General features: G+C 41.8%; 1 protein-coding gene across 4 annotated transcripts in view; it reads left to right on the forward strand.

Moving 5' to 3' along the window:
- LOC113163266 (nck-associated protein 5-like) overlaps window positions 1–27087 on the forward strand; it is a 121429-nt gene that overhangs the window by 72848 nt on the left and 21494 nt on the right. For all 4 annotated transcript variants that reach the window (XM_026361726.1, XM_026361727.1, XM_026361728.1 and 1 more), the window contains 7 exons: window positions 11257–11347; window positions 15819–15998; window positions 18141–18209; window positions 19932–19970; window positions 20103–20222; window positions 25479–25583; window positions 26671–26859. In XM_026361726.1, coding sequence (XP_026217511.1) covers window positions 11257–11347; window positions 15819–15998; window positions 18141–18209; window positions 19932–19970; window positions 20103–20222; window positions 25479–25583; window positions 26671–26859 — 793 coding nt within the window. The remainder of the gene's footprint in view (window positions 1–11256; window positions 11348–15818; window positions 15999–18140; window positions 18210–19931; window positions 19971–20102; window positions 20223–25478; window positions 25584–26670; window positions 26860–27087) is intronic.

Genomic DNA, 27087 nt, shown 5'->3' on the forward strand with positions numbered 1-27087 from the left:
GGAGGAGTTGCAGAAGCGTGAAGTGCTCAAACAATGCTCTTATCAAAACTTTCAGAACCTCTGTTTCATGAACTTGTCTTGCACCTCGCCGAGGCACTGAGGTGTGACAGAGAGGGACGGCAAATCAAACGTTGGAGCCCGGTTGATGCCATAATTAGGCGATAGGCATTCAGTGCTTTACTTATGCAAAAAAGAAGAAGAGTGCAGAGGATTTCTCATTGAGTGCTTATCTTCTCATTAAGTTAGTGGAGAAAATCCTGTACATTTTAATGGTCCCAGTGTTATGAGGGCAGAGTCGCCGCCAGGGGAAGAATAAAATATTTAAGAGCCATTCCAAAGATTTATCACATATTTAAAATGTTCCACTGATGTTTCTGAATTAGGCTCAGTGGGGTTTCTCATGTTCAGCTTCTTTATATCTGTTTAAAACGAGAGACACTCTGTATTACATTTGTACAGTTTAAACTCTGGAGTAGCAGGATAGCAGACATATTTAACAGGATAAACACATTTTGCCTTCAAAATGATAGTATTTAAGCAGGTATAGCATGACTTTCTTTTCAGGTGGAGGCGTAAAACATAACAAAATCCAGTGTAAATCTGTCTGATCTAAGTTTACAGTTCCAACATAGCTGCCTGCACCTGTCCACATCTTCTGTTTGGTGGTTAGATACAAATATTTCCCTGTCTGACCTGTGTGCAGGTGTGAATATTTGTGGAGATACAGTAGGCTCCCAATTTGAGAAAAATCCGTAAAATGTAGTAGAGATAGTGCAGAACCAATGTGAGAATCGATGTCCTGCAGCCGAAGCAATGAGAAAGTACTGCAATTCTATTAGGAGGGAAATATATAAAGCTTATCCCAGATTGGGTCCTGCACAGGTCCCCACAGAGACAGATTAATTTGTCGCTGTGCCAGAGGTCACCCAGATGGATAGTTCTCATTGGAAGCCAGACGACTACTGGTGCGATGCTGAGAGTCTGAAATATAGACAAAGATTATATTATGTCCTCAAAAAGTGCTTATGGAGGCGAGGACGTTCAGTTGTCATTCCAGCAGCGTTGCTCATTGTCATCATGCTGGATTGTTGTAATTTCCGAACGCCGCGCCGTCAATGGCTTTGTGAGTCCTGCGGGAACACGAGGTTCAGCTGCTTTCCGTCCACAACTTACAATGATATCTCCACACAAACAAGCTAACAGGATTCCAGTCTCACTGTCAAAGTCTTAATCTTTGTTTAAGCGTTGCTGAGCGCTGCATGTGAATGAGCGAACCACCAGTGTGTGTGTGTGTGAAGTGTGTTTACTTATACCTGGCTCTTCAGTGGATTAACATGCTTACATGGCCAATAATCAGTGGCTCTGTGCCCCAGTGGCAGATGGGACATCACTGCAGTCACTTTAATTAGGGACTTACAAGCCAGCAAAAAAAAAAAAAAGATAACTCGGTCACCAAGCTACTGACAAGTGTCTTCCCATGAACCTTTGCCCCACTTACACCCCGGCGTGTTGCTTGCTTTGCTGTTTTCTGTTATTGGATTATGGATATAAGCACGTGCAAAGACACGCACATGCTTCATACTCATGCAAACCAGCTATCCCGCTGCTTTTCTTCTGCAAGACCTTCATCCATATGTCCTCATTGATTTAGATTTGTTTCGCATTAGAGGAAGAGAAACCTCAGTCCATCAATGTGTCTTTTGAGATAACACCCGCAAATCATGCTAAGTGGACATCCAATCTTTTAAATAGAGTGGAATCTGTTCGACCTCAGGCAACAATTGATTTGCGTATTGCTAATTAATTGAGTTTGTGCTTTGAATCATGAAGATGGAAGTGAAATCAGGCAGTAACGGACGTACTAATTTGAATGATAACAGCCAGTAAAATATTACAGCAAAGATTCGAACACTGTTCCAATGGCGGTTTTCAAATGTAGCCAAAAAATAGGGTCTGGTCAGATTTACTGCAGCTAAAAGCCTCTTTTTATGAGGCTTTTATGATTTGTTGCAGCAGGAGACAGAGGTGTTCTGTGATGATATGAGACAAAGGTAATGAGATGCCTGGCAGTGCTGCACTTTACAGTATCACACGTGAACAAACAGGCATATCCACACCAAACAGAAAAGATCAGACACCAGACGAGCTCCGGGGATTCTCAGCTTCTCACAGCCTTTGTTTGTGTGTGTGTTTGCCTCTGCACGCCCCTGTAACACGTACTCTTTTTGCCAAGGGTGGAATGCAAGGCAGGCATTACAAAAACTTGAACAACTAGTTTTTCTTTTTCTGCTTTCGCCCAGAAAGAAAATTAAATTTTCCTGTGTTTTCATGGCTGAGATCAGAAAGTCTGCATTCCTCAAGTGACTAGCCACTTAGGTCCAGACATAGGTGTACACACACATGTTCGTATCCTCCTCCACACACCCTCCCCCAACCAGTTGGGCTCTTAGCCTGGTGTGGGTCACATGCCCAGCCCCTCCTGACTTGGGTCAACCCCCCAGGGCTTCACCACCACCACCACTAGCATGGCCTGCCGTCATTAAACTCCTACGGATTAGTGAGAGACTGTAGACCACAGCCCAGCAGCCTTCTAGCCCACCCTGGACGTCCCACGACTCCATATGGGCAAGACATTTAAGAGCGAGGACAGGACAGAAGCGCATGGAGGAGAGAAAAGATGGGGACACGACCAGGAGCAGCGCTTACTCATCCTTCAGTGACTGACTAAATGATTTGTAGACACAGAAGCACAACCCATCGCGTGCATTTGGACGTATGTTCTACAAAGACACTGTGGTCCAGGGTAAACCTCTAGTCCTGTGTTACCACACTCAGACAGGATGACCGGTGAGCAGATAGGAACACAGGGGCTTCCAGTGGCCCTACGTTAACATCTGGGCTGAAGATGTGGGAAGCAGTTTTCAGGTAATGAGCAGAGCTGTGTGTGTGGAGCAAACCTGGACTGGTCCAAGTTTCTCAGCCTATTGTGGCAATTTGTTGTCTGACTCTGCTGCGTTTTGTCCTCCTAAAGACTTTATTGGAGCCATTCGTCTGCGTGTTGTGGACACTTGTAGAAAGTTTGTAATCAAGTCAGATTTATCTGTCTTGATTCTTGGGTCTTTTGTCCTCTGTTAATTCATTCGAGATCAATTGGTTTGAAGTTTAGAAATACATTCTTCTTGACTTTATTTTCAGAGTCATTGTCACCCAGACCACTTGTGCGCTCCTCTGCAGAACCAGGGCGTTTACAGCCGACCTCGTCCACTTGACTTTGAATCATTGCCGTTTTGAAAGGCCCTCTTCGTGGCAGGATATGGGAGACTTACGGCTGCACTAACACCAACAGCAGACGATGACTGCTCCCTGCAGATTTATAGTTTATAGTAGTTCACATTACTCACTGTGTGTGTGTTTGTGTGTTGGATGCCGATGATGTAAAAAGGTAGGAATGGCAGCGCTTTTTAAGTCTGGATGTGTTGTTTGGACAGTCATGCTCCGGTGGAGATCCCTCCATGGTCCACAGAGGAAAATTTCAGAACCGTGTGTGTGTGTGTGTGTGTGTGTGTGCGCGTGCATTCATGTGCTACTCTCATTACCACTGCACTACAGCTGGGCCAGCAATGGCTAATACACTCAAGAGGGAGCTGAGTGATTACGCTGTGTTTACAGATCAATGCCCTCTCTTCTAATCATCCAAGCATCCAGCCATGCCTGGACCGAGCATTCGGAATTGGACCCCCCACCCCACACCCCCCCTTTGCATTCCTTGGCGACTGCAGTGTTCAGTCAGATCAATCAGGCCCCTGTTCAAGACGACACATCTGGGGTCATTAACAGGACGGAAGGGGTCAGCCTTTTGAAGTCACTTTCTTACTCCTGCCCGGTGGGGACGAGGACTGTTAAATAGATAATGGGCGTCTGGACTATTTTGGGACCACCTCATATTTAGTGGATTTATTGGTCCATTTCGTCCCCGCTCTTTAACTTCTTAATTTGAACTGGGAATTATGTGTGATTGAACTTAATTTGGGTTATTCTACTCTATCACTTGCTCTAAATTACCATCCCATAAGAGAGCTTTGGTACCAAAGTTACTACTTTTTTTCAAACGAGCCACGCTCGCTAAGCACCGCGCCAGGTTTCTGTGTCAAAACGTGACCTTTTACATGCTTCTAACTGTGCCAGACAATCGCAAACACTTGTAGGCACGCACTCCACCTCCCTAACTTTCACCTCGGATTAAATATACCGGTTATGATGTTTATAGCCATGGTGAAAGAGGTCAGATTACAAGCTTTTGCAGAAGTAGGGCATTCATCCTCACATCACGATCGCTCGCCTGTTCTCTCTGGCTTGTGAAGCTGGTGCTTGCAGATTGTAGCCTAAAGCCAAACAGCATGTAATTTAAACTGACCTCATGGCTGTGGTATAGATTTGGTTGCTTGGCAGCTGCTCTGTTTGACAAGCACACACAGCAGCTGCTAAAGCTCTATATGTTGTACTTTAAGATGATTTTTAATCTGTACAAACATGAGCAAAAAGGAGGCTTCTTTAAAACATGAAATCATTCACCTGCAGCATCTCTCATATTTCTGCCGCGGCACCAATACAATGAAGGTGAATGTTATTTAGTTTGTGCTGCTAACAGCAATGAAAAATATATTTACCAGCTGTTTTTACAGTGTACTTGTTACTCTAATAATAGTTTGAATTGAAACTATTATCTGCTGAAGAAATTCATCCTATGAAACTATATACCTTTTATTATTGATTTAATTGGAATAGACAAAAAAGATACTTGATTGTAACTTTTATAATATTACATAAAACCACATATGCAGCTACAGCACTGATTAGTAGTAGTAACTTTAGGTAAGTAAAAGAACTTTCAGAATCCAAATCTCGTCAATTTATTATCATACAGAATTAAATATCCACATACGAGAACCAGCTGGAACCATTATATTTTATTTATATTTATTTATACATTATATTTTTTTCAATGTTTGTTTGAAATGACTTAAGAAATTATTGATTATGTTACCACTTCACTTTCTGTCAGCTGAATAATTGTGTCAGATCTACATAACTTGACATCCGTCTTCCATCTCACATGGTTCCACTTAGAAGTAGCTGCAGCTCCTGGTAAAAGTAATGGACTGAGGTTTCCCGCTGGGACGTCTTCCTCAGTCTGTATCACTGTCTCTCTCCCACATGTGGAGCACACATGGATGTGATCCATTGTGGAGAAGCGTACACAGGCTCCCATGAGATGCTCGTGAGGACTCTGGGGCTTCCTTATTGCTAACTGCTTCCTTTGGCCAGAGGTGAACATGTGTGACTCCCATCATGAATTTTCACTCTAAATCCTTACAAATGTAGCTTAGATGAAGAAGGACCCTAAATCCGGTTCCCTCCATATGTCTCTTTTAATTCACCCACTCAGCATGGGGCACTTACATGGTCATTTTATGTGGTGAACAATCAGTGCTCAGCTGAGAGATGTTTCCAGTTGCAGTGAATCTTAACATTTGCTCTTAGAAATTAATTTGTATTTAAGACAAAGTCGGTCAATAAACAATAAACACATAAAACTGCTCTTTATTGCAGCAGTTGGTCAACAATTATTGACATGAAATACTGTCAGAGCATACTAAATGCTTTGGCCTCTTGTCCTCTTTTTCTCTGGTATGTGTGTCTTGTTGACAAGGTTAAAGGTCCCTGGAGGGAGTCGTCGGCCGTGAGGGTGAGGACCTTTGTAACGCTACCTCACTGTAACATGCATGACTGATGTGCGTGACTTTTACAGCTCTGAAAAAAGTCCTTGCTGCTCTAAACTGGACCAAACCTTTCAACAAATGTGTCAAGTATAGTCCCAGGGAGTTTGTCTCTCTCCTTCATATAGGTCACATCTAAGAAAGGGTCTCCTGGCATGTTTTCTGCAAAACAGCTCTAAGAGGATAACAGTGGCTTAGTGTTGGGTTAAGCTAGGCAATCACCCGGTGGGCGCACATAGGTGATTTGCTGGAAAGGAGTCTGAGAAGAAGAATGGAAATGTTCTATTGCCAGTAAGGACAGTTTTGCAGGGGCCCGGTGTGGTCAGATAAGGCGATTGTAGCCGAAAATGCAGCAGTCACGCGAGGGCCCACGATGGCCTTGATTCAGCCGCACAAGCAGGTGATTGTTCTCCCTATCATTTCAGCAGCTTTAGGATTTTACAATTGTTGCACGGTCAAATCTGATTAGGCCGTCTCAGTCAACTTGAGCTTCTGACAGCACTGATAAAGTGAGAGTGTGACCAGAAACAGTCCAAGCGTCTCCGCTGATATCTGAAATATTAAGAGGTTGGTGAATCTTACTTTCAAGTTCTCCGTCACATAGGTAAACCACCAAAAAATCTCCTGCTTTTGTTTTGAATTCAAAATGTAAGGACAGCTCATTTGCTGCTGCCAAGGAAATGCTGGCAGACCAAACATCCAGCCACGGCGGGGGGGATCAACAACTCCTGCTCGGTCCGAGCCGTCACTGGCAGGAGAGCGATGACTAAAATAAACAAATGAGCATCTTTCACTAAGTGTGTTAGTGAAAAGCGGCACACTTGGAGACAAGATCGCTGAGAATAATGAGCAAGAAATCTGAGATGGCCTGCAGAGATCTGTGATGCTGCAGTGAGAGCTCTGGCACACAGCCTCCGTGTTAAAATGTTGTGCACGGAAAGTGTCGATTCTAGTGAAGCCAAAGCCTCTTAATCACCAATGAAGACTCACACAGCTATGTGCACAAACACACACACACACACACACATACACACATTGGCTGACAAAGCAGGGGGATCCCTGTCCTTAGTCGTGCTTCATCCCTACAAACCCTTCCCTGATTCCCATCTGATCCGAGACTACCGTCCTGCTTGCCTCTCAGCAGGGGCGCTTTGCCTGTGGAAAGAGCTTAAGATGGGACATATGGGAAAGTCTTTGCCTGCCAGATCACTGTCTTGCACAGAGCTAGTGTCGGATAATGACACAGTGGAGACACAGCAAGTAGAAAATCAGGAGATGTGGAAACCCGGCCACAGGACTGACCATGCTGTCCGTCGATTGAGAGAGAAGCATTCAGGCTTATATGATGACTGCGTGGCCTAGTTTAGCCTAGAGACCCACATTTCAGCAATAGTGTCTGGGTCGCTGGGAGTGTACATTCGGAAGTCTCTACATATGGAGCTCAGGGATGTCTGCGCAGCGATTCTGGCGTTTTTCAGAAAAAATGGTGGAGTTAAAAATGGAGAAAAACCCAAGACGGGGTAAGTTTGGAGCTAACGCTGTCAGCTTTTGAGAGCCTTTGATCAGTTTCAAGCCTGTGAAGGAATTTGTCACTGCGTGCAGAAGCTGCTGCAGCTTCAGTGAATAGAAGTTCTGAATAAAACACTTCATCGTTTGAAGTGTTGAAGTCTTGTGATGACAGTTAAACTGTAAAAGAAGAAGAAGAGAAAGAAGAAGAGAAGGGATGCTTTTCATATGTTAGTCAGCGTGAGGTGTCACACGGCGTTTCACCTCTAATTGCCCCGGTGTGTCCTGTTGATGCATTGTTCACCTCCGCAGCTCGCTGTCACATCAAAGCTCAGGCCAGCCTGCGATCATGTGTGTGTGTGTGTGTGTGTCTGTGTGTGTGTGTGAAGAGAGGTGTGTTGCAAAGCTGAAAATTGATTGGTCCCTTAATTGTAATTCCTGGACTGTTGCCGTACGCTGTGTTAGAAATTCAGCTCATGTGGAACGAGGGTCAAGAAAGTCAGAATTTGCTTTCGCCTCCACATACGCCCCTTCAAAAACACACACACTCGTCCTTCGTTCCCTCTCTCTTTTCCCTGAATGATGTTTTCAATAGGTCGCTCGCAAGCACTCTGAGCAAGACTGTCTTTTGTGTAAGTAATGCGCTGTCATCTGAGAGTCATATTCCATCCATCATAAGCATTTAGCACGCACTCTCCATTTACATTACATAGTAAGCTCTATGGATACAAGTGGCGTTTAATGGGGCTTAAAGCGTTTTGTTGGTATTTGTAAGCAGAGCAACATCAAGTGATTACAGGGAGACGATAAAGCTGAATTCTGAATTCACGCCATGAAATTATTGTAGAAACATTATATTTGGAGTCAAGGTTGAGTGGTAGTGGTCTAGTAAGTTCATTTTCTCCATGTTGTGTCAAAATCACAACATTTTCCTTCCAAATGGACCTGGTTTTTCTGTCCACGTTAAGTGTTTCCAGTCCCTCTGCACCAAAACTGAAAAACTTCAAAGTCCTTCAGCGGCTCTGTCCCTGCAGTCAAAAGCACAAAACTCTACCCAGAGAGATGCCACACATCTGGGCCTTGACAGGAAGCTTTGAAATGGAAGCAGTCCGGGAAGTGAGCTGCCCGGCTCTGTTTAGAAACACAAAGGGTCTCTTTCAGGTGTGCTGGAATGCCACCGACCCCTCAGAACAACCTCAGCTGAAGCACCACGTTCAGACACCGCCCTCCCCCTTCCTTCTACACCCTTTTCCAGCCACAACATGAGGAAGCCGGCTCGTTTGGTGTTTCCCACCCTCCTGCCACTCTGTGATGTGAAGGTCACTGAGGTCTTGCAGGGAAGTTTGTCTAGAAGTTCTGCAGGTATGGCTGCGTGCGTATGTGTGGCCACAGCAGCTATGAATACTGAAACTATTCATTTGACTCTCCATTCATTTTTACATTGGCTTATTTGGCATGTTTTCATGCACAGACTAATTTTGACTCCATCTGTTGACTCGCCTAATGATATTCTTGCTATTTCTCATTTCAGGATTAATTTTAAAACTCGCACTTTTCTATAATTACCCTGCATCTATCTCACATTGCTTTTGCTGGCAGCTTGTTTCAAATCATTAAAGTTTGCAGTAAAGTTAACAAGAGAGCAATGTGCTACTTTTTGAAACGAGGGTGAGTTTTTTCCTCACGTAAAGATGCATTGCTGTGTTTGTTGACTGAACTAGAAGGTGCTGCATTGAATTGTGTGTTTGTGGATAGTAAAGCAGATAGTCTGCGACTCCACTGTCATGAGGAGGTGCAAACTGTGGCAGTGCCTGTGGGTGGTCACCTTCCCACATCCCCTCAGTTCAAGAACTACCCCTGCTTGCCATTCTGATCATGCCTGTCTGCAAGTCCTTGACCTGGTGTCGGCGTCTCTGGGCTCAAAGCCGTCTATGTCGTGTCCTCTTCGCTCTATAGGTTGTGCTGATTAAGGCCAGCATTTAAAGCAGGAACTGGAGCAATCTGCCACCAGCACGACCTGCCTTCCTCTTTGACTGTTCAGTCAGCAGCTAGCGGCCTGATTACAGCCGGCTTTATGGCTCAGCCTGGACAGATGGTTGGGCTAGTGCAGTGCTCCTCTTCTCTGTCACCCACTGGCCATACAGCAGCTGATTGCTGCATAACTAATTATTATATAACTATAATAGAAGCAAGTGAAACAACATTAATGATGCAGTTTGTTATGAATCTACTTGATGCAATAAAGTTGTGCATTAGCATACAAACCAACAATATACTGTGTTACTGCTGTTGCTAGTTTCATCCTCGCTGGCAGCATCATTACAATTCCTGAAACATTTGTTTATTTACAGAAATGAGAATTGTTTTCTAACAAATAGATATAATTATGTTATTGTTAATTTAATAGGACAGATCCTGGCTTCCTGTTTCCCCCTTTTCCCACCTTTATACTAAGTTAAGCAAAGCTACTTACCTTCATGCTTTTAACGTACAGACATGAGAGTGGTATTCATTTTTCTCACCTAAAAATCAAATTATGTCTTTAAATAAGGATGTTTTGTCCAAGTTCAGTTTCACATAGAATGACAAATACCTGCACATGTTTCACAATAACTGTGTGTGTGTGTGTGTGTGTGTGCGTGTGTGTGTGCGTGTGATGAATTAGCAGAGGCTGGTGAAACTCACAAGACCTTCTGTTACTCAGACGAGCCTGAGTCATGGGTTTGCCACTGATCATTATCACTACAGTTAAAGAAGAAGAAGAAAACTTCATAAGATTCTGGTGATTCCCACCTGATTAATGTCACAGCTTCTCTTTTGTCAAGATGCTTCTTTCTAACAATGGCTGCCTGTCACTCCCCATCCGACGCTGCTCCCAAATGTCAGCTCTATCTTATCATTTCCATTTACAAGATCCTGGCTGGGTCCAAGATCCTCTAGTGTAGCTTATCTGGTCTTCACAGAATCACCAAGTGAATACATGCAGGGTTAAAGTTCACCCTACAACTCGAGGGGTAGCGACGACGTGTGGCTCTTATTCAGATAGAAACAGGCTGGCACCTGTTTTGCATGCAGCCTGCAGCACCAAATAGAAGGGCAGATTGTTTCAAGCAGACCAGATCTCGAAGGTTAACGGCACTCACTCGCTGTTTGCTGCTCTGATTGCACTTAATTCAAGCTGTCAGGACAAACATCTACGATATCTCACACAAAAAGCCAAAAAATGTTTGTGTTTGCACATTTCCTACTCAATCTGGTCATTTGGACAAAGTGTTCCCCACATAGTAAACTGAACAGAAGTTGGGCTTCAGTCCAAAAAAAAATTACCAATCATCCATCTTGTGACTCTGGCACTGGTTCAGTCCTATTCTCTTTCTATTTTCTCTCTCTCTCTCTTTGTGCTTATGGAAAGTGTAGAAAAATCACAACTGAAAGATGCAATGATCCATTTCGAGCAGCTTTTAACAGTGTAAAACAGATTTTGGATATTTACCTGTTTAGTACCTTTGAATCTGCTCATCAGGTTGAGGCTGCTGTGACTCCGGCGTCACATTATTTCAGACACATTTTAATCCAGTATAACTGTGAGGTCCTTCGGGCAGGTTCACACTGGCTGCTCCTCAGTTAAGATGGTAAACAAGGCTTGTTTGGACCTTGGCATCAGGGTTACTGCAGCAGCAGTGTTCCTTAAATGAGCTCTGGCTGCTAAAACCGCTGCTCAGGAAACAACGTCTTGATTATTCTGAATTATCCACAGTTTCTGCTTGATTATCTGAGAACATTGGGCACTATCATTAGAGGAATTTAGATTTTTCGAGGATGGTGAAGTTACTAAAGTGCACAGGTGATTAAAAAGAGAACAGAATTCAGAATATTAAGGAATAAATGTCACAGTGTGTCAATGCAAACTGTTTATTTTAATGTGATACGTAACTTAACTTAACTTGAGACTCTCTGTGTGTCCTGTGTGTAGGATGGAAGAGACGGTGCGGTCGCTGCTGCAGAATCAGGGCATCCTGGAGCAGACTGCTGTGGACACAGTGGACATCATGAAGGCCTACAAGGTAAACTTCCATCTCACGAGTGTCGGCCACATTTCTGTGGTCAATACAGTAGGATTACAAGTTATTGTTATGATACTTTAATTTTCCAGCTAATTTTCTTCAAACCTTCATCCTAACTTTGTAAATGAGTTCATTTTAAACTATTTTCAAGAACAGCATAAACAGTTTGGTCCTAATTATAAAGGAAATAGAGAAAGATAAGAAAATATATAGCAGGTAAGTGAAAAGTAGTTCACAAAGAGGCTTCAATGTCCATGTGAATTCTGAAAACACATGTAAAAGAACAAATTCCCTGATTTGCTGATATGTCAGTAACAATTATCTTTGTTTGTAACTCATTCCTGTGGTTTTCATCTCAAAGATCCACTTTGTCAAGTAAAACCAGGCTGAATCAAGGTGAAAGCATTCACTGTTGACTGCATTACATAATAGAAATAGCTGCTGGGATTCAGCGTAGAGGCAGAAAGAATAAGTACCACATATTTCGGAAGCGCAGTGTCATCTTTGGGGTTACTCTTCGCATTTCGGTGTTCAACATGTTTACATGATGTTGCAGCGTTAAAGTGCTGTCGCCCCGGTCTGTCTATCATCAGTGAGATGATATTTACTTCCATGACTAAGAGCACATTTTGCTTTCCTAACACACAGAGACAAACAACTACAGTGTCCACAAAGCAGACACGATGTTGTTGTTTCATTTACGAGCTGCAAAGCGAGATGTTTCCAGGGATGAAAAGAAAGGGCGCCACTAGTTCAGTAAGAGTCATTATAAAGGTCCACATGCGTTTGTCAGTGTGAACAAAAGGTCGAAATAGTAAAATCTTCAGAATAAATAAAAGTGGGCAGGAGAAAAAATGAGCACTGTAACACTACATGTCAGTTGTTTCACTGCTCGTGCTTTACAGTGACTATGAATAGGAGTGAAACATGGGATTAGCAGCCACAATAATAGACTGAGATTCTGCAATTTGTCATGAGGTGCAAAAGCTTTATCATAAAAATGTGACTAGACAGTCTGGGCTTCTGAAATATATGTGAAATGAATACAGTGTGTTTTCATATGCAAATCGTGTTCTCTGTGCACACACTGAGTAATCCTTTCCTGGGTTCCCCTCCACAAACGGATTATGTTGAGGAGAAACAGTTTGACAAGGGTGATAGAAGGTGGAAGTTGAAGTGGTGGGTGGATTTATACGGTAAATAGTTTAAACTCTGGTGACCTGAGTTCAATCCAAACTAATTTATATCGAACACAAGTGGAGCTTTTTAAACAGCTTTAAGAAAACAAAACAGACGATTCCTAACAACTAAGAAGCTGCAGTTGAAAACTATACCTGGTCCCAACATGATGATTCTTATGTTTAATTTTTGATAACCCTCTTGCTTTCTTGCAGCAACACCATGAGTTTAGCACTTGCAGTTCCAAGTTAGTTTAATGCTAGTGCCTACTGTACAAGCCTGTGGGGGCAGTGCTATGATCTGGGGTTGCTGCAGTTGGTCAGGTCTAGGTTCAGCAACTTTCTAAGTCCAGAGAATAAGGGCAGCTTTCACATATGGATTGGCCACCAGAGTCCAGACCTTAACCCCACTGAGAGTCTTTGGGATGTGTAAGACTTTGTACATTAATAGAAGATTGAGATTGGAGAGAAATTAATAGATGTTGTGACATTGAAGAAGCTTATGGAAACGTTGCCACAATAAATGTGTACCATAATCAAAGCTAAAGGTGTTTTTTGGACGGGCGGTGTGTTTCACCTGCTCAGTGTGAGTGTATGAACTTGTGAACATGTTAATGTATCAGTTCAAAAAATAACAAAAATAGTTCTCCTGATGGCTGCTGTGAATCAATGAATATTTATATATTGTTGGATTATTATTGATGATTTATTAGTATGTTGTCACTTTAATAAGTCTTCTAATTATAATTACAATGAGCAGCCACATTCCACATCAGTCATCAAAAAAGGTTTATTATTATACTGTATTTCATTTTAATAGTCAAATTATTTAATGTTGTGAAGTCAAAGCATTAAGTAAAAAAATTAACTAGAAATAGCTTAAAATTGTACTTTCTGAGTGTTCACTCTTAGTCCTGCTGCTTGATAAAGCATTTATCGTAATTAACAATATGTTTTCCTATAAACTTACAGTTTACTCACTCGTGGATGAACTGATTACCGACTTCAGCATCAGCAGCAAGAGAAGCTGATTCAACTCTGCACAGTATACTCTCAGTGTATGACTACAGGGTTGAAATGTTTATGATAATTTCAGTGCTGCTAAATATCTTAACTTAACTTTAACTTTATTTTTGAAGTACTCTCTAATCAATCAATCTTTGCTGATATCAACAATTTAAACTACAAACTAATTTCAGGACTCACATGGGACGTGTATCCGTTGTATAAAATTTAAAAACCCTGACAGGCAGAATGGTTTATATCTCTTTCCGTACAGCATGTAAAAATGCTTTGCTCCTGCGTTCAGCAGGGATAGACACTGTCAAAGAAAATAAACTTGGACAGTTATTAAGCTATTCCCAACTGCAGTTCACCTAAACTGTTCCTACGCAGTCATGTGCTCTGCTGCAGCTGTATTCTGTGTATTCAGCAGACAAACTCAATAAATTGAAAGCACGAGAGACAAGGTTCCCTCCACTCTCGCTCTCACTCTGTACTCGCTCCGTGGAGATTATTACCGAGCCCTTTTACGCCATCTGATGAGCAGTCTCTCAAAGCAAACCGCACACTTCACAAGCTAGCCCCGGCAAACAAAAGCAAACATAAAACGTGACTATAAAGCACAGCCTCGAAAACAATTGTCTGATGGAATCGAACAAGATTGAAAACCTAATATATGTTTAGAGGAGATTGGATCAAGCTGAAAACAAAGTGCTCTGAAGGATGTTATTTCCAATTTCTATTAGGAAAGAGAGTAGCTTGTTCTCTGCTGCATTTGGATGTATAAAAGCCAGGTTGCAACCATCCATCAGCGCTGCCAACCTCGACTTTGTCCTGCACATTAACCGTAGGTGTCCTCAGTTTCTGTCAAAGCTCACTTCGGAATAAACAGTGTAATGCATGTGCACAGTGATACATCACACTCTAACAACCGAAAAGCCACTACAGCTTGATTCAAAGTGAGTTCACAGTAACTCCCACGCTGCAAATGCAGCTGGAAGAACTTTAATGTTCAGAACTGTAAGTGAATAATGCAGCTGGAACTCCGTGGTTTAAAATCTTTCTGTAATTGACATTTGATTGATATTTAAGTGCATGAGAAATGCATTCAGGATGAGGCTTTTATTTTAGTTGTAGTTTAATTAAAACGCGCAGTTAATTTATTTAGTGCTGCAACTACAGTAATGACTTTCTTCATTATTGATTTATCTCAATTAGGTTTTGGATTAATTATTCAGTTGATCGTTGCCCAACTTAAAAGTCGGATGCCAGATGAAGCCGTGGTGTCAGAAAATGTTCAATGAGACAGGAAAAAGTCAAATTGACACCTTTTATTGTTGGATTTAGATTTTATTTTAAATACTGTATAGTCATGCATCTTAAAGTGTCTAACAGCAAGTGAAACTATTGTTTTAAAGGATATGGTCACTCTAGATTTACAATGATATAAAACATATTAAAGCAGAAAATCTTTGCATTTGAAAAGTTGGAACCAGTAAGTTGTGTTTCTTTCTTGCTTGAAACTGACAAATCTTTCCGTATTTCATCTCATTTTTAGCACTAAGTCTTATTTATGTGTTGGAAGGCTCGGTTTCTATGCTGTTGCAGTGACCTTTCTTCTTCACGTACTGTTATGGTGTGTTCAGTCAGCTAGTTCACACTGTGACGCTCCAACAGCTCCTCGAATAAAGATGAATAATTTCTTGAGTGTGACAGAGAGCTCATTGTGTTCTCCTTTTGCAGTTCAGCGCGAGCCAGAAAGTGCCTAATTAGTGGCTAATTATTACCAGTACTTAATTATCACAGATGCCGGGAAGCCAAGAAAACACAAGAGAAAAGACTGAGAAAACGATGATGGCTGGCAAAGAGACTGAGAGCGAGCGTCAAAGTCAGAGAGACACAGAAACACAGCGGGGACCAAAGAGGGAGAATGTAGGATCTCCATACACAGACAAGACGAGAGTCCTCAAGGTCACCGCCACTCTTTGGAAAACAAGTGAAACATGATTAGGGATTAGGGGATGTTTTGAAGCTCTGTTGTCGAAGCTGCCTCCCTCTTGTCCCATCTGCCCATCTGATCCTCTCCCCTTTCTCTTTCCATGTCTTTGCCTTTCTTCCTGCCTGTGATTTCTGCTTTCACGGCTCCTTAGCCGTTTCTCATCTTGCCCTGAAACATTTGTCATACCTCTCTTCTCAACGCTTTCTTCCCATCTGCTCAGGTTTCTGCTTGCCAAAATCTTCCCGTCCTTTTCTCCTCTCCCTCTAACTTCGCCTTGTTGTCTGTGCGGCAGGATAAACTCTCGGAGGAAGTGCAGAAACAGCACGATGGCCCCGAAGAGAACGGCTCCCCACCGGCGAATCAAGCGGAGCTGGACCCCAGGCTGCCAGCAAACGCCGATCCCGATGCCAGCCAAGCAGAAGAGGACAAAGACAAACCCAAGCTCCTTCTGGAGCGCCTCAAGGCCCTGGAGGTAACTACTCGAACACGCTTTATCTTTTTTCTCCCTCTATCTTTGCTGCTTTGACTTTCTCTTTGTTTCACTTCTCTCTACCTACCGTCTTTCTTTCTCCTCATCTGGGCCTCTTTCCTCTTCTTCACATCCACACTCTGCAGCCACCCCTGGCTATCCTTTGTGGCCAGCCTGTCTGCCAGTTGTCAGAGCCCTTGCTCGGTTGCATCTGAAAGCATGACAGCTCATCAAATTCTCCACTGCTCTTCGTTTGGAGAGCAAAGTCATCCTATGAGAGTCACCGCGGGGGCCTCAGGCTGTACTCCAGCTTTGGTTTGTTTTCCTCTGCGCTCGGGGATTTGATGTGCACTCCGCCGTTAGCCCCAAGCAGCAGCCGAAGCGGGAGCACAGCCACAGTGATCCATGCAGATTTTTTTTACTCAAGCCACTGGACACATATCCTCTTAGATCTCATCAGCAATTAAAGGAGTCCGACTTAATTAAATTAGGCCTTCAGTCGTATAGCCTCAGTCTGATGTTGCTCCGTGTGGCAACAACAACCTAAAGTTCATGAAGTTAGAAGGAGTTTTATAAATACAACTGTATCTGTTCAGTAATTTCAGTCTTTCAGCGTGCTCACACAAAGACAGAACATCCAGAAATAGCACCAAAGTCCTTAGGATGTATCCTGTCTCTATTACCAGCATTACACTGATAGAAAATAGACCTTAATTACAGCAAAGTGGCAGATAATTGCCTGTTGCTCCTCAGCTGTAAGTTATCTTCACAGGCTGGCAGGAAGTACGGTCAGCCTGTCCCGGTGATCCATCTGACGGAGCACATTACCCAAACATTACATTCTAAATGGCTTTATCAAAAGTTATCTGCCATTTTATTCCAATCTGCTGTGCGGGTGATGGATGCACCGCTGGCTAGAGCAGCAAGAACAAAGGAGAAGCAATACATCACTGCCCCGTGTTGTGCATAAACTCCAATGACACTAAGTAAGCATGGGCCAACTTTCATTTCTCCAGCTCTACTGATACTGCTTATTAACTGGCTCTTGAATGAATACACCCATGTTTTGGGAGAGACGCCCGTTGGTTATTACTCAAAGAGTGATGTGAACATAAATGCTAAAATTACCTGTGTCCACGGCGGAGTTTTTATTAACATGCATCATTATCAATCTTTAGCAGTGGAGCCTCAGGGTCCCTGTGTATGTTAATAAACTCTAATTGGCTCAATAGGAAAAAGTTATGACAATATCCGAGAGGCAGCAAACTACATAAGCAATGAGCATATGTGGTAGAATTAAATACACTTTTATTAACCAGATACTTATTAGTTTTTAAGTCACACGTCATTACTGAACTAGTTTTATGTTAATTGAGGAGGGGACTTGAAGTCCTTGGGTTACTGTACAAATAACATCTTTTATTTCTAACACGCATTAGAAATAAATGGAAGAGCTGCTGACTGAATAAACACACATTAAACAGTGATGACCTTTAATCGTTGTTGTGTTAGAAAACAGAATTTCATCCTCATTCATCACAGGAAAAATGGTTCATGGGCACTCTTTAGTTGTAAATAAAGGGATTTCCCCAGTTATGGTTTTTAAATAATGAAACGCATTCACAAACTAGCACATTACAAGGTTTTAATTAGTCAGCGTGTCTTCCTAGATGGCATACTTTGAATATTTTGGGTTGCAATTATATTTCCACTGTTTTCATTCAGAAATTAATATCTACTAAAGGGCAGAGGGTGAAGGCAGCAAGGCCGGCTGACAGTTCCTAATACGCTGCCTGCTTCCGACAAATTGGAAACTCCCAGAGATCAATAGGGTGCCGCCCTATCGATTGGCAAGTGAAGGAGATATTCTTATTAGGTCCACACTCCAAATGGCTAGCTGCCGCCCCAAAGTTCAGCATCATAACTTCCATCCCCTTGACCTTTTTCTCTCTGGTTATTTGTAAATTTTTTATTGGCCATCTTGGTTCAGCATTGACATATGACCTTTGTGGAGCAAGTCTCCTCTTAGCTTCGGCTCAGCTTGATTGCTACTTCTGTCTCCATCACTGTTGTTTTGATGCTCCAAATGTAACCAAAGCCACAGCGAGGCTCGTGGCGCTGAACGTGTCTGTGTGCTGTTTGCAGGAGCAGAACTCTGCCTTGGCCTTGGAGAACGAGAGCCAGAGGGAGCAGTATGAGCGCTGTCTAGACGAGGTGAGTGCTAACCTTGTTTATTTTGTTTCACTCCAAAGCACATTCAAGGGCGTCGTGTGACTCGCCAGATGTTTTACTTACCTTGAGACGCCCACAAGTGTTTGTTGATTTTGTTTTGGACTTTAATGAGTCGAATTGTGAACCTCGAAATGGAGGTTTTAATGAGCACGTTGGGTTTCCCACATGTTGAACCATGGCATGAGGGAGGCAGCGATGAACTGTTGATTTTAGCAAGTAATTCTCATATTTGTCAAACACTGTGACTTTAATGAAGATGTTCAGCTCTGCTAAGTAGCTCTCTGAAGTCTGAAGGATCTAAAAAGCTTTTATAGCTATCAGGATGCTGAATGTTTTTAAGCTCTTATGAACAGTTAGTTTGTCTTTAAGTAAACAAATATGCAACAACGTATTGTTGTTATGTGTCCTCAATATTAATGTTGTGATAAACAGTTTAAAATGTGAGCTATTCAGTATCCTTAACCTGATGTGACCTGGTGTTGCTGAAGCAATAATATACATAACAATAGCACTTCTGTACCCTCTGGTTATTTATGAGAGCTTGATAAGTGCTGTTTAGGAAGCCACACGAGGGGAATAAACCAGCACCAGCTCTGTATCACTCCTGGAGGAGGGAGGGATAGAGGGGAACATTGCTACAGAGAAGTATGTCCAGCAGGGACAAGTTGCCCAATTTGTCCTGGAACCAACAGGCTCAGCAGACTGAGTAGAGCTGCTGCTGCAGGGCAGGGACGACAGTGAGGGAAGGCAGGGGAAGGGAGGAAGAAAGGGTGGTGGGAGGCTGAGGAAGAAGATTGAAACTGAGTGATAAGACAGGGAGGGGGAGGACTTTGTGATGTATCTGTATTAGAGTTTGCATCCTCTGTGGACTGTATTTGGGGGAGATTCAGCCCTCGTCTCCTTTCTGCTTCCCTGCCCTCACTAAGGTGGCGCTACTCCACTTTGTGTTTACTTGTCAACGATGTTCCTGTGCGGCTGATCTTTGTGGAGGCACAGTTTGGTAATGATCCTGTTTTAATGATGGAGGCTTTGTGCCACTGCACAGAACAACAGTGGAAAAGTTTGCTTTGTAACAGAAGGAATGATATTTTTTTTTTTGTCGGAGCAGCTGCCTGTCGAATTTTTATTGTGTGGGAAAGCACATTTAATTACTTGTACAGTGACTGGGAGAGCTCAAACTCTCTGTCCAAGACCATTAAGCCAGGCTTTGTTTTATCACTCAGCTGTTTTACAGCATCTCTGACTTGTGGCTGCAGAAGCAGGTCTCCTTTCACCATATTTACTCCCATCGCTCTCGTTCGGTAAACGAGTCAGTGTGGCTTCGCACTGTATTAATGAGCAATCAATGGGCAGTAATCGGAGCTGCTTCTCCATCGGCGTTGTGGTCTGAATGCGGGCGGGTGTGAGGCCGAGTCACAACAGCACTCAAACTGGGCACACCTCTGCTCCTGCAGCACTGTCAATATTACGATTAGGAAGGGAGAGTTGTACACTGTAAAACACACAAACGTACATGTACACACACCAGGAGAAAAATCCAACCTATTGCACTTAGTAATTAATCTTATGTGTATATTGAGGAAGCCCTGAAAAGTGCAGCGTTAGCAGTGTGCAGGCGGTCGAGAAGGTCGAGACTTTATCACTGGGCCAAGGAAGCCAAATTACATTCAGTAATACATTTCTTCTTCTCTTCTTCTGTTTAAGGTTGCCAATCAAGTTGTGCAGGCTCTGCTCACCCAGAAGGTTTGTCTCTTATTTCCATAGCAGCAATTAACAGCATTTCCTTTACTCAATATCACATTAACACTGTGACATCTTGTACTGTTCGATTTGAGATGTCGATGTTCTCACTTCATGTGCTTGTTCTGAATCCAGGATCTGAGAGAGGAATGTCTGAAGCTGCGAACCAGAGTTTTCGACCTCGAGCAGCAGAACCGGGCCCTGAGTGTTTTGTTCCAGCAGAGAATCAAGCCTGCCTCGGACCTGCTTCTCCAGGTAGGGAGCCCACTAAGAACCCAGCTAGAACATCACACCTTTAAGCTTCGGATGACTTTCACAGTAGGCTTCTCGGGGTATTCACTTGAGCAACTGGAGAACGGTAGAAGTCCTCACATCTTGGATTTATTTCTGACAAACGTACCTGCACGGAATAATTGTATGTTCTTGCCACTGAGTACGATCACTACTGAAAAATTAAAACAAAATTATTGTACTGGGTTCTGCTCATGCTGTGATTTCCATGCGTCTCCTCAGTCCTCACAGTTGTAAACCTGCTACCTAACTCTCCCCCTGCCCTGAGCTGGTTTCCAGCTCCTGCAGTAAACAAGGCCGGGCACTTATACTCGTGAAGTTGTTTTTCATTTGGGCTTTTATTAAACTGTCCTGGGCACTCAGTTCAAGACAGAGGTCGTAAAAAAACTGTAACTACCTTGATTTAGAATACAAGTCCTTCCTCTTTCACAGAAATCATTTTTATTCTGGTTTGAAGCCAAGACAAAGCTTAAAGCATAGATCACTTGTAGTTTTAGTTCATCGTGCATCATGCATCAATCAAAGTCAAGCATCCATAAATGCACAGTACTTTCAGGTGTAATGCAGGGCTTGGTAATATTACAATGTTAAATTCAACCCAAAATAACAATGAATCTAACTCTGAGAAATGTTTGCAGCACTAAAGTATAATTTGCTGCTGGAGAAGGACTAGTCTCTGCTCTGTTACCATTATACAGCAGCCACTGTACTTCTATTCTCCACAAACAATCCTCTCATGTGGAGTGGCTGAAAATTGCCTCACTTCATCATTTTGGTTCCTTAGAAAACACCAACTCAGTGAAAAGTGCGTCTGTGTGCCTCCCAGCTACATTTTAAAGATGTAATTATGAGACAGATGCGCCTGTCAATGTATGCTTTACCCGTCTATTGTCAAATGTGGTATAAGGTCAGTTTGGAAAGTAGGATTTCACATAATTGTGCAAATTGCTGCAGGGCTCTCCGTTGTCAATATGAAAGCACAATGCCAAAAAAAAGAGAGAGAAGACAGAAAAGGAGCTGTCAGTCCATCCAGAAGAGAGAAAGAGAAGAGATGAAAAGAGAGGAGGCAAGCAAGGCTAGATAAGGGGGAAGGACAGGAGGGTGAAAATGGAGAGAGATGAGATAGCAGGGAAGCATGAGCACCGAGACGACAAGGAGGTAGAAGTGAAAAACTAAGGGCAAAATAGGAAGCGGCAGAAAAGGAGTAAATGGAATTTAAAAAAAAAAAAAGGAAAGAGGAAAAAGAAATAATTTGGCTCTGGGTGTGTTGTGAAGATCTCTGTCAGTTGCAGCTAATTCCAGTGCCATTATTGGACAGGCGGGAACGTTGTCAGGTGAAGCTGCAGCATAAAGGCTTGAAGAGAGATATTGATGATACCTCTGCGGGGACCAAGAGGCGCAATCTAGCTGGAGATGTGAATTAAGGTGCTCGGAAAGATGATACAGTTGCATCACACTGGCTTTCAGTCGAGACTGTGTGCAATGTGTTTTTTTTTCCCACTTCAATATGATTCGGCTGAAGAGAAAGTAATGCAGGGGTGAGATTATGTATTAGTTGGTAATGCATGTGTGTGAGACAGGTCAAAAGCAAATAAATCACGTAATGTTTGCTTGTTGCTGATCAGAGAGTGTGTGGGCAAACGTATTGAATACGGTGACTCAGGCTTGGTCGTGTGTGCGTCAGTGTTTTGACACATTTTAACAGTGACGCAAAAAATAGCCGCAGCCGTTAAATGTGTAGGTTTGACCGCTGTAAAAGTGTTATTCATTATTCAATAGTGACATTTTCAGCATCAACTAATGATTCATTCAGTGTAAAAATGAATCATTGTACAATTACACATCTCTGCATCAGTGTCCTCTGTGAGTTGAGCTGTTAAAAATATCTACAGTATATTTATCTGCAGATCAGCTCAAATTTAAATATTTGAATTTATGTATTTTAAGTTCATTGAACTATTAAGTTAGATAAACTCACTAAGTCTAAGTGTAACTTGTGCATTAGGGTTCATTTTTTAGTGTATCTACCTAGCTAACCAGGTAGGATTTATTTAATGTCAGAATTAATTTGCTAATTAAATACAATACATGGTATAAATCAAATCTGTTTAATAACTTTTCTAGATAGCTTCCTTCCTAGTTAACTCCTTATGCACATAACCTGGTAAAATGGTGCCATGGGAGGTTCAGTACACAACAAAGTACAATAAAAACAGTAACTAAAAATATAATTATCACTTTCATATAGTTTAATATAGTCGTTTATGAATCCAGCGACCATGTAGCCTATAGAAATTTACAATATGAATATCATTAATACGCCAAGTTCTCTGCTTGAATGTACTGAGTAAGAAGGAAAATGAGGCTTGAATTTGAGACGTTTGAATTTTTCTCCATGTATTAAACCATTCTAGCTGAATTTCTAAATAAAATGTGAAACAACAGGATGATCTCTCACTTCTTTTCTCTCCCGGACCGTCAGCGAGAGACTTAAATCACCGTATGAGTGTACTGTTTCCCACGTAGCTCTGGACCTTTTGCTTATCAGTAATTAAACGTTCTCTAGTTCCCTTCGGGCATCTTCAGTTTCTCTGATAAAAAAACCATAATGTGTTTGATGGTAGCTGCACCAGTCACTGCTCTCGACTGAATCACTTTAATTTAAACAAAATTCCACATATTCATTTCACAAAAACCAGACATTAGCTGGAAGAATGAAGATTGTTTTTTTAAACGGTGCTCTATTTGAAAGCCTATGGAAAATAGCTGATGTGCAGTCCCGTCTACTTATGCTGCTTATCAAATATGACAGGGAAGTGGCAGTTGAGTTGCCCATTACTGGACAAATGCCTTGTGTTTCCTGAGCTACCTTAGAGCCCCAAGGACACAGCATGAACGCAGTGACCTCATTACTGCCCATGCAGTTTGGCAGTTTGTGCAGTGAAACCAACGTGCTGCTGCCATGGCCATCAGCTAAAAGTTTAGGTCACAAATTTAAACAAGTTATGCCACTTTTCAAGAATTCATTTCAGTGAGTGAAACAGCTGAGAGACTGAGTGACTATTTTTTAATACAGCTCCATAAATCTCACCTCACCGCTGAGCTTTTGTCTCATTCCCTTTGGCTGTGTTGAGCTGGAACTTTAGTAAAAGCTGCTGTGATGAGTTTTATGAGACTTATAGATCAGGCCGCGCAGGTGAGCATTTCTACAAGTGTGTGTCTCTTCTATCTTGTCTAGTTGCTGCTGTGTGTATTCGTGGGTGTGTTGCAGGACGGTTCAGTTCAGCCGATGTGTTTTCGACAGTGGATGCCGATACTGATGTATTTGTTTGGAAGCTGCCTATTGCTGCTATTCTGGGCTGATATTCATTAACTTGAAATATGACCACTGTCAAGCCAAAAAACAACAAAGAACAAAAGCAGGAAGCCTCTGGTTTTTCTTCAGTATGTCACACAAAAAACAAAGCACTCAATTATTCCAGACATTAGCTAATAGTTAATTAAAGGCCAGTATTTGCATGATATATGACATAATATTTGCATGATTTATTATATTGTTGAGTCACAATTAACCTCACATAAACTTCAAAAGGTATACAAGAAGTATACACCCAGCCTTATCGTCTACCGTTTCCTTCAACTATCTTCACTCGTGACCCGGTGACACTATCGACTGAATCCTTGATGAGGATGCTGAGGAGGTGAAATCCAGCACCCTACGATAAGATCAGAGCCTCCCGTGACACCTCAGCCACTCCCCTCGTGTGTGGCCATCAAGCAGGCCCAAGGATGCAGCATCAGAGCTGCAATAATTTTAATTTCATGACTTTAAAACTGGAACAAGAAGCTATGTAACTAGTAAAATCATACAATCTGCCTAAATTTGGAAAGAGTTCTTAAAACAAACATTGGTATATACATAACTAAACTATATTTATTGTCTTCTCAGTCTATAAAAGGCATCAGAAGTGGGCATTGATCTGTTTCCATGGCACCATTACCATGTAGTCAGTAATGGTGAAAAGTCAGTCTCTCTGAAAGCTTATTCACAAGCTCACATTAATACAAAAACAAGCTTTTTCCTTTGGATGTTTTGCTGCAAAGTTGAAGAGAAAAACGTAGGATGGTTGTGTTTTGGCCACGGGCGAAGTGATGCAGGTTTGTTTGTTCTTAAGAGACAAAAGAAGTAGTTAAGTTTTGGTGTGATTAGGAGCTGTTTTCGTTCTTTTTTTCCATCAAAATGTTCAGAGGACGTCTTTCACAGCACGAAAAAAGTCAATACAACATGTCAGCAAAGGGTTTTATGGAATACGGTAAAATTGAAGAAAAATCTACCTGTTTTTATTTTAAAATGTTTATGGCAGTGATGGGAAATTAGAGCTGCTGGTTTTCCGAGCTCGGTTTCCATTTGCTGAAGGTGACTTTTGCTTTTACAACATGCAATTTTCCTGATAGATATTTTTCTGCTAAAGGTGCACAGCATGAGCTGTTTCAAAACATTTCATTTTAAGGGTGAAAAGTAACTTACTTTATGTTTTATTGCATTACTGTGCACTGGAATACTTCTCATTAGTCTTACGCTTGGCAGGAAATGCAGCATATGATCCAGTGTTTTGTTCCAGCATATTTCCAGTTTAAGTTAATTTGAGCACAGGGACTCAGTGTAATTAAGTTCTGAGATTAATGTGTGGAAATGTATTTGGTTTTGTATCCTTCCCTCTTAAGCACAAGAATTAAATGACAGAGGAGACTGCATACCAGTATATGAATATAAAAAATATATTTAAAAAATCAAAGGAATCCCTTACTCCCTGATGCAATTATTTTCTATTCACATTAGTTTGATGACATTAATGACTTTGAGCAAGGGGTATGAATCAGGGCTCTGCATGGCTCCAGCGGAGGGAATCTGATGGGCACTTGTAAGGCCGGCAAGTTTGCTCAGTCTCAACGTACAATACAGCTGTTTGAGATTTTTGAAAATAATAAAATATATATTATTTCCTTTGTTCAGTTTTAATGCATGTTTGCTATTTATAATTAGGGAGCTTTACTACAGGGGATCACTGAGTGTGAAAAAAGAATTCAGCCATTATATTATGTGATGTGCTTCACAAAGTATTGATAGAAATCTCCTTCCTGTTCTGTTGTTCATCTTAACATGACTCATTTTAGTTTTTTGATTATGTTAAAATTCCCCTTCTTTCTTTTGCCTTTCAGAAACTCCACTCTCGGATCATGGATCTGTCAGCGGCAGATTTGCTCCTGGAGCCGGAGAGAAGCAAGGCCTTCTTGCTTTCCAGGAATACTGACTCTCCTTCTAATGTAAGCTTAATGGGAAACCTGCAGGAGGCAAGGTTTTTTTCATGTTCAGCCCTGCAATTTGTCCAGGTAGCATAACCGCACTCCCACCCCTTTCCTTTCAAGAAATCATTACAAGGTATAAAAATACAGATTTAACAATCTGAAGCCGTGACCCCTCCTCTGCTCTCAGCAGGAAGAGCTGGCAGTATCCCTTGGCACTAAGAGGAATAAATCCTTGTCATATTACCAGAAAAGCATCGATTGAGATCCGTCGTCAGTAAAAATGACTCCATAGGACACTGTGGTACATTACTCATCTTATGTATTATGCATTAAGGGCTGAAAATGAGTTCGCTCCATTCTTTTACCCTTTTACCCCTCTGAGAATGCCACCTGATAAACTCTAATCTGTGCTGTGAGAGCAGAAGAAGAGCGAGTAAATTAAATAATAATGGCCACAATGTGAATTATAAATCTTCTTGTTATCAAAATGTGTGAAAGTACCACATCTCCTTAGATAAGTTGTGTTAGGTGATATACACAAGATATAAGATTAGTATAATAGAAATATATATGAATATATTCTGTTTTTCATCTTTTTTACTACTAATTTGCTGCTAATTTTATAATTAATTTCCATAGTAACATTTTCTGCAGATATGCTAATTAGACAAACATCTGCTGTGTTGTGGTGCCTGCACATGAAAATTTGATTGATATTTTTTAAAGTTTGCAGTATGCGTTGCTTTAGCATTTTAAGAAACTTTGCCTGAATATTTAATTGGTCTGTCAAGTATTTCTTAAATATCTTTCATCACAAAATTAACAGCAGCGTAGCAATTAGATATGCAATGCAACTAACACATCAAAAACTCAGGAAAGAAAAAGACTTAAGAGTGTACCCAACAATGACTTAGCTGTAGCATGCAGTAGTGATATCTTCTATTTGTGACAGTTACAGTTACAGATGTGCAGCTGACACCACGAGTGCGTTTCCACCATGTGATCTTCTGTATCCCAGCTTTCACTTTGCACAACAGTATAGAGTAAATGATGCCACACTAGACAGTCCACTATAATGTCATGTCTGTTTTATTCTGTCTCATAGGAGGTTCAGCTGAATGGAAAAGCAGGTCTCCCTGTAGCCAAATGTCTGAGCCAACTGAGCCTGACAGTGCCAGCGCCTGTATACCCACGCAGCAGCTGTAGCAGCAGCGAGTTGTCCTTGTCAAGTGCATGCAGTGAATTCTCCAGCGGCTCATACACGTGGAATGATGGACGCTCCTGTGGGAAAATGGTAAACCCCCTTACTCTGTAAAGCCTGACACCAATTTCACAAAACAGTACCTAATGGTAACCGTGTTAGAAGTGCTTAGGAGCTGTTTGGATTTTTAATGTCTTCCTTTTGAGACCCTAATTAATCCCTCATCTAACTGTAAGAGTGTGCTATTTATGTCCAAGTGGAGATTAAGACCTCATGGAATAGTTAGAGGAAAATATGATCTCATATTTAAAGATGTTCAGG

Source organism: Anabas testudineus, chromosome 2, assembly GCF_900324465.2.
Source record: "Anabas testudineus chromosome 2, fAnaTes1.2, whole genome shotgun sequence".
NCBI lineage: Eukaryota > Metazoa > Chordata > Actinopteri > Anabantiformes > Anabantidae > Anabas > Anabas testudineus.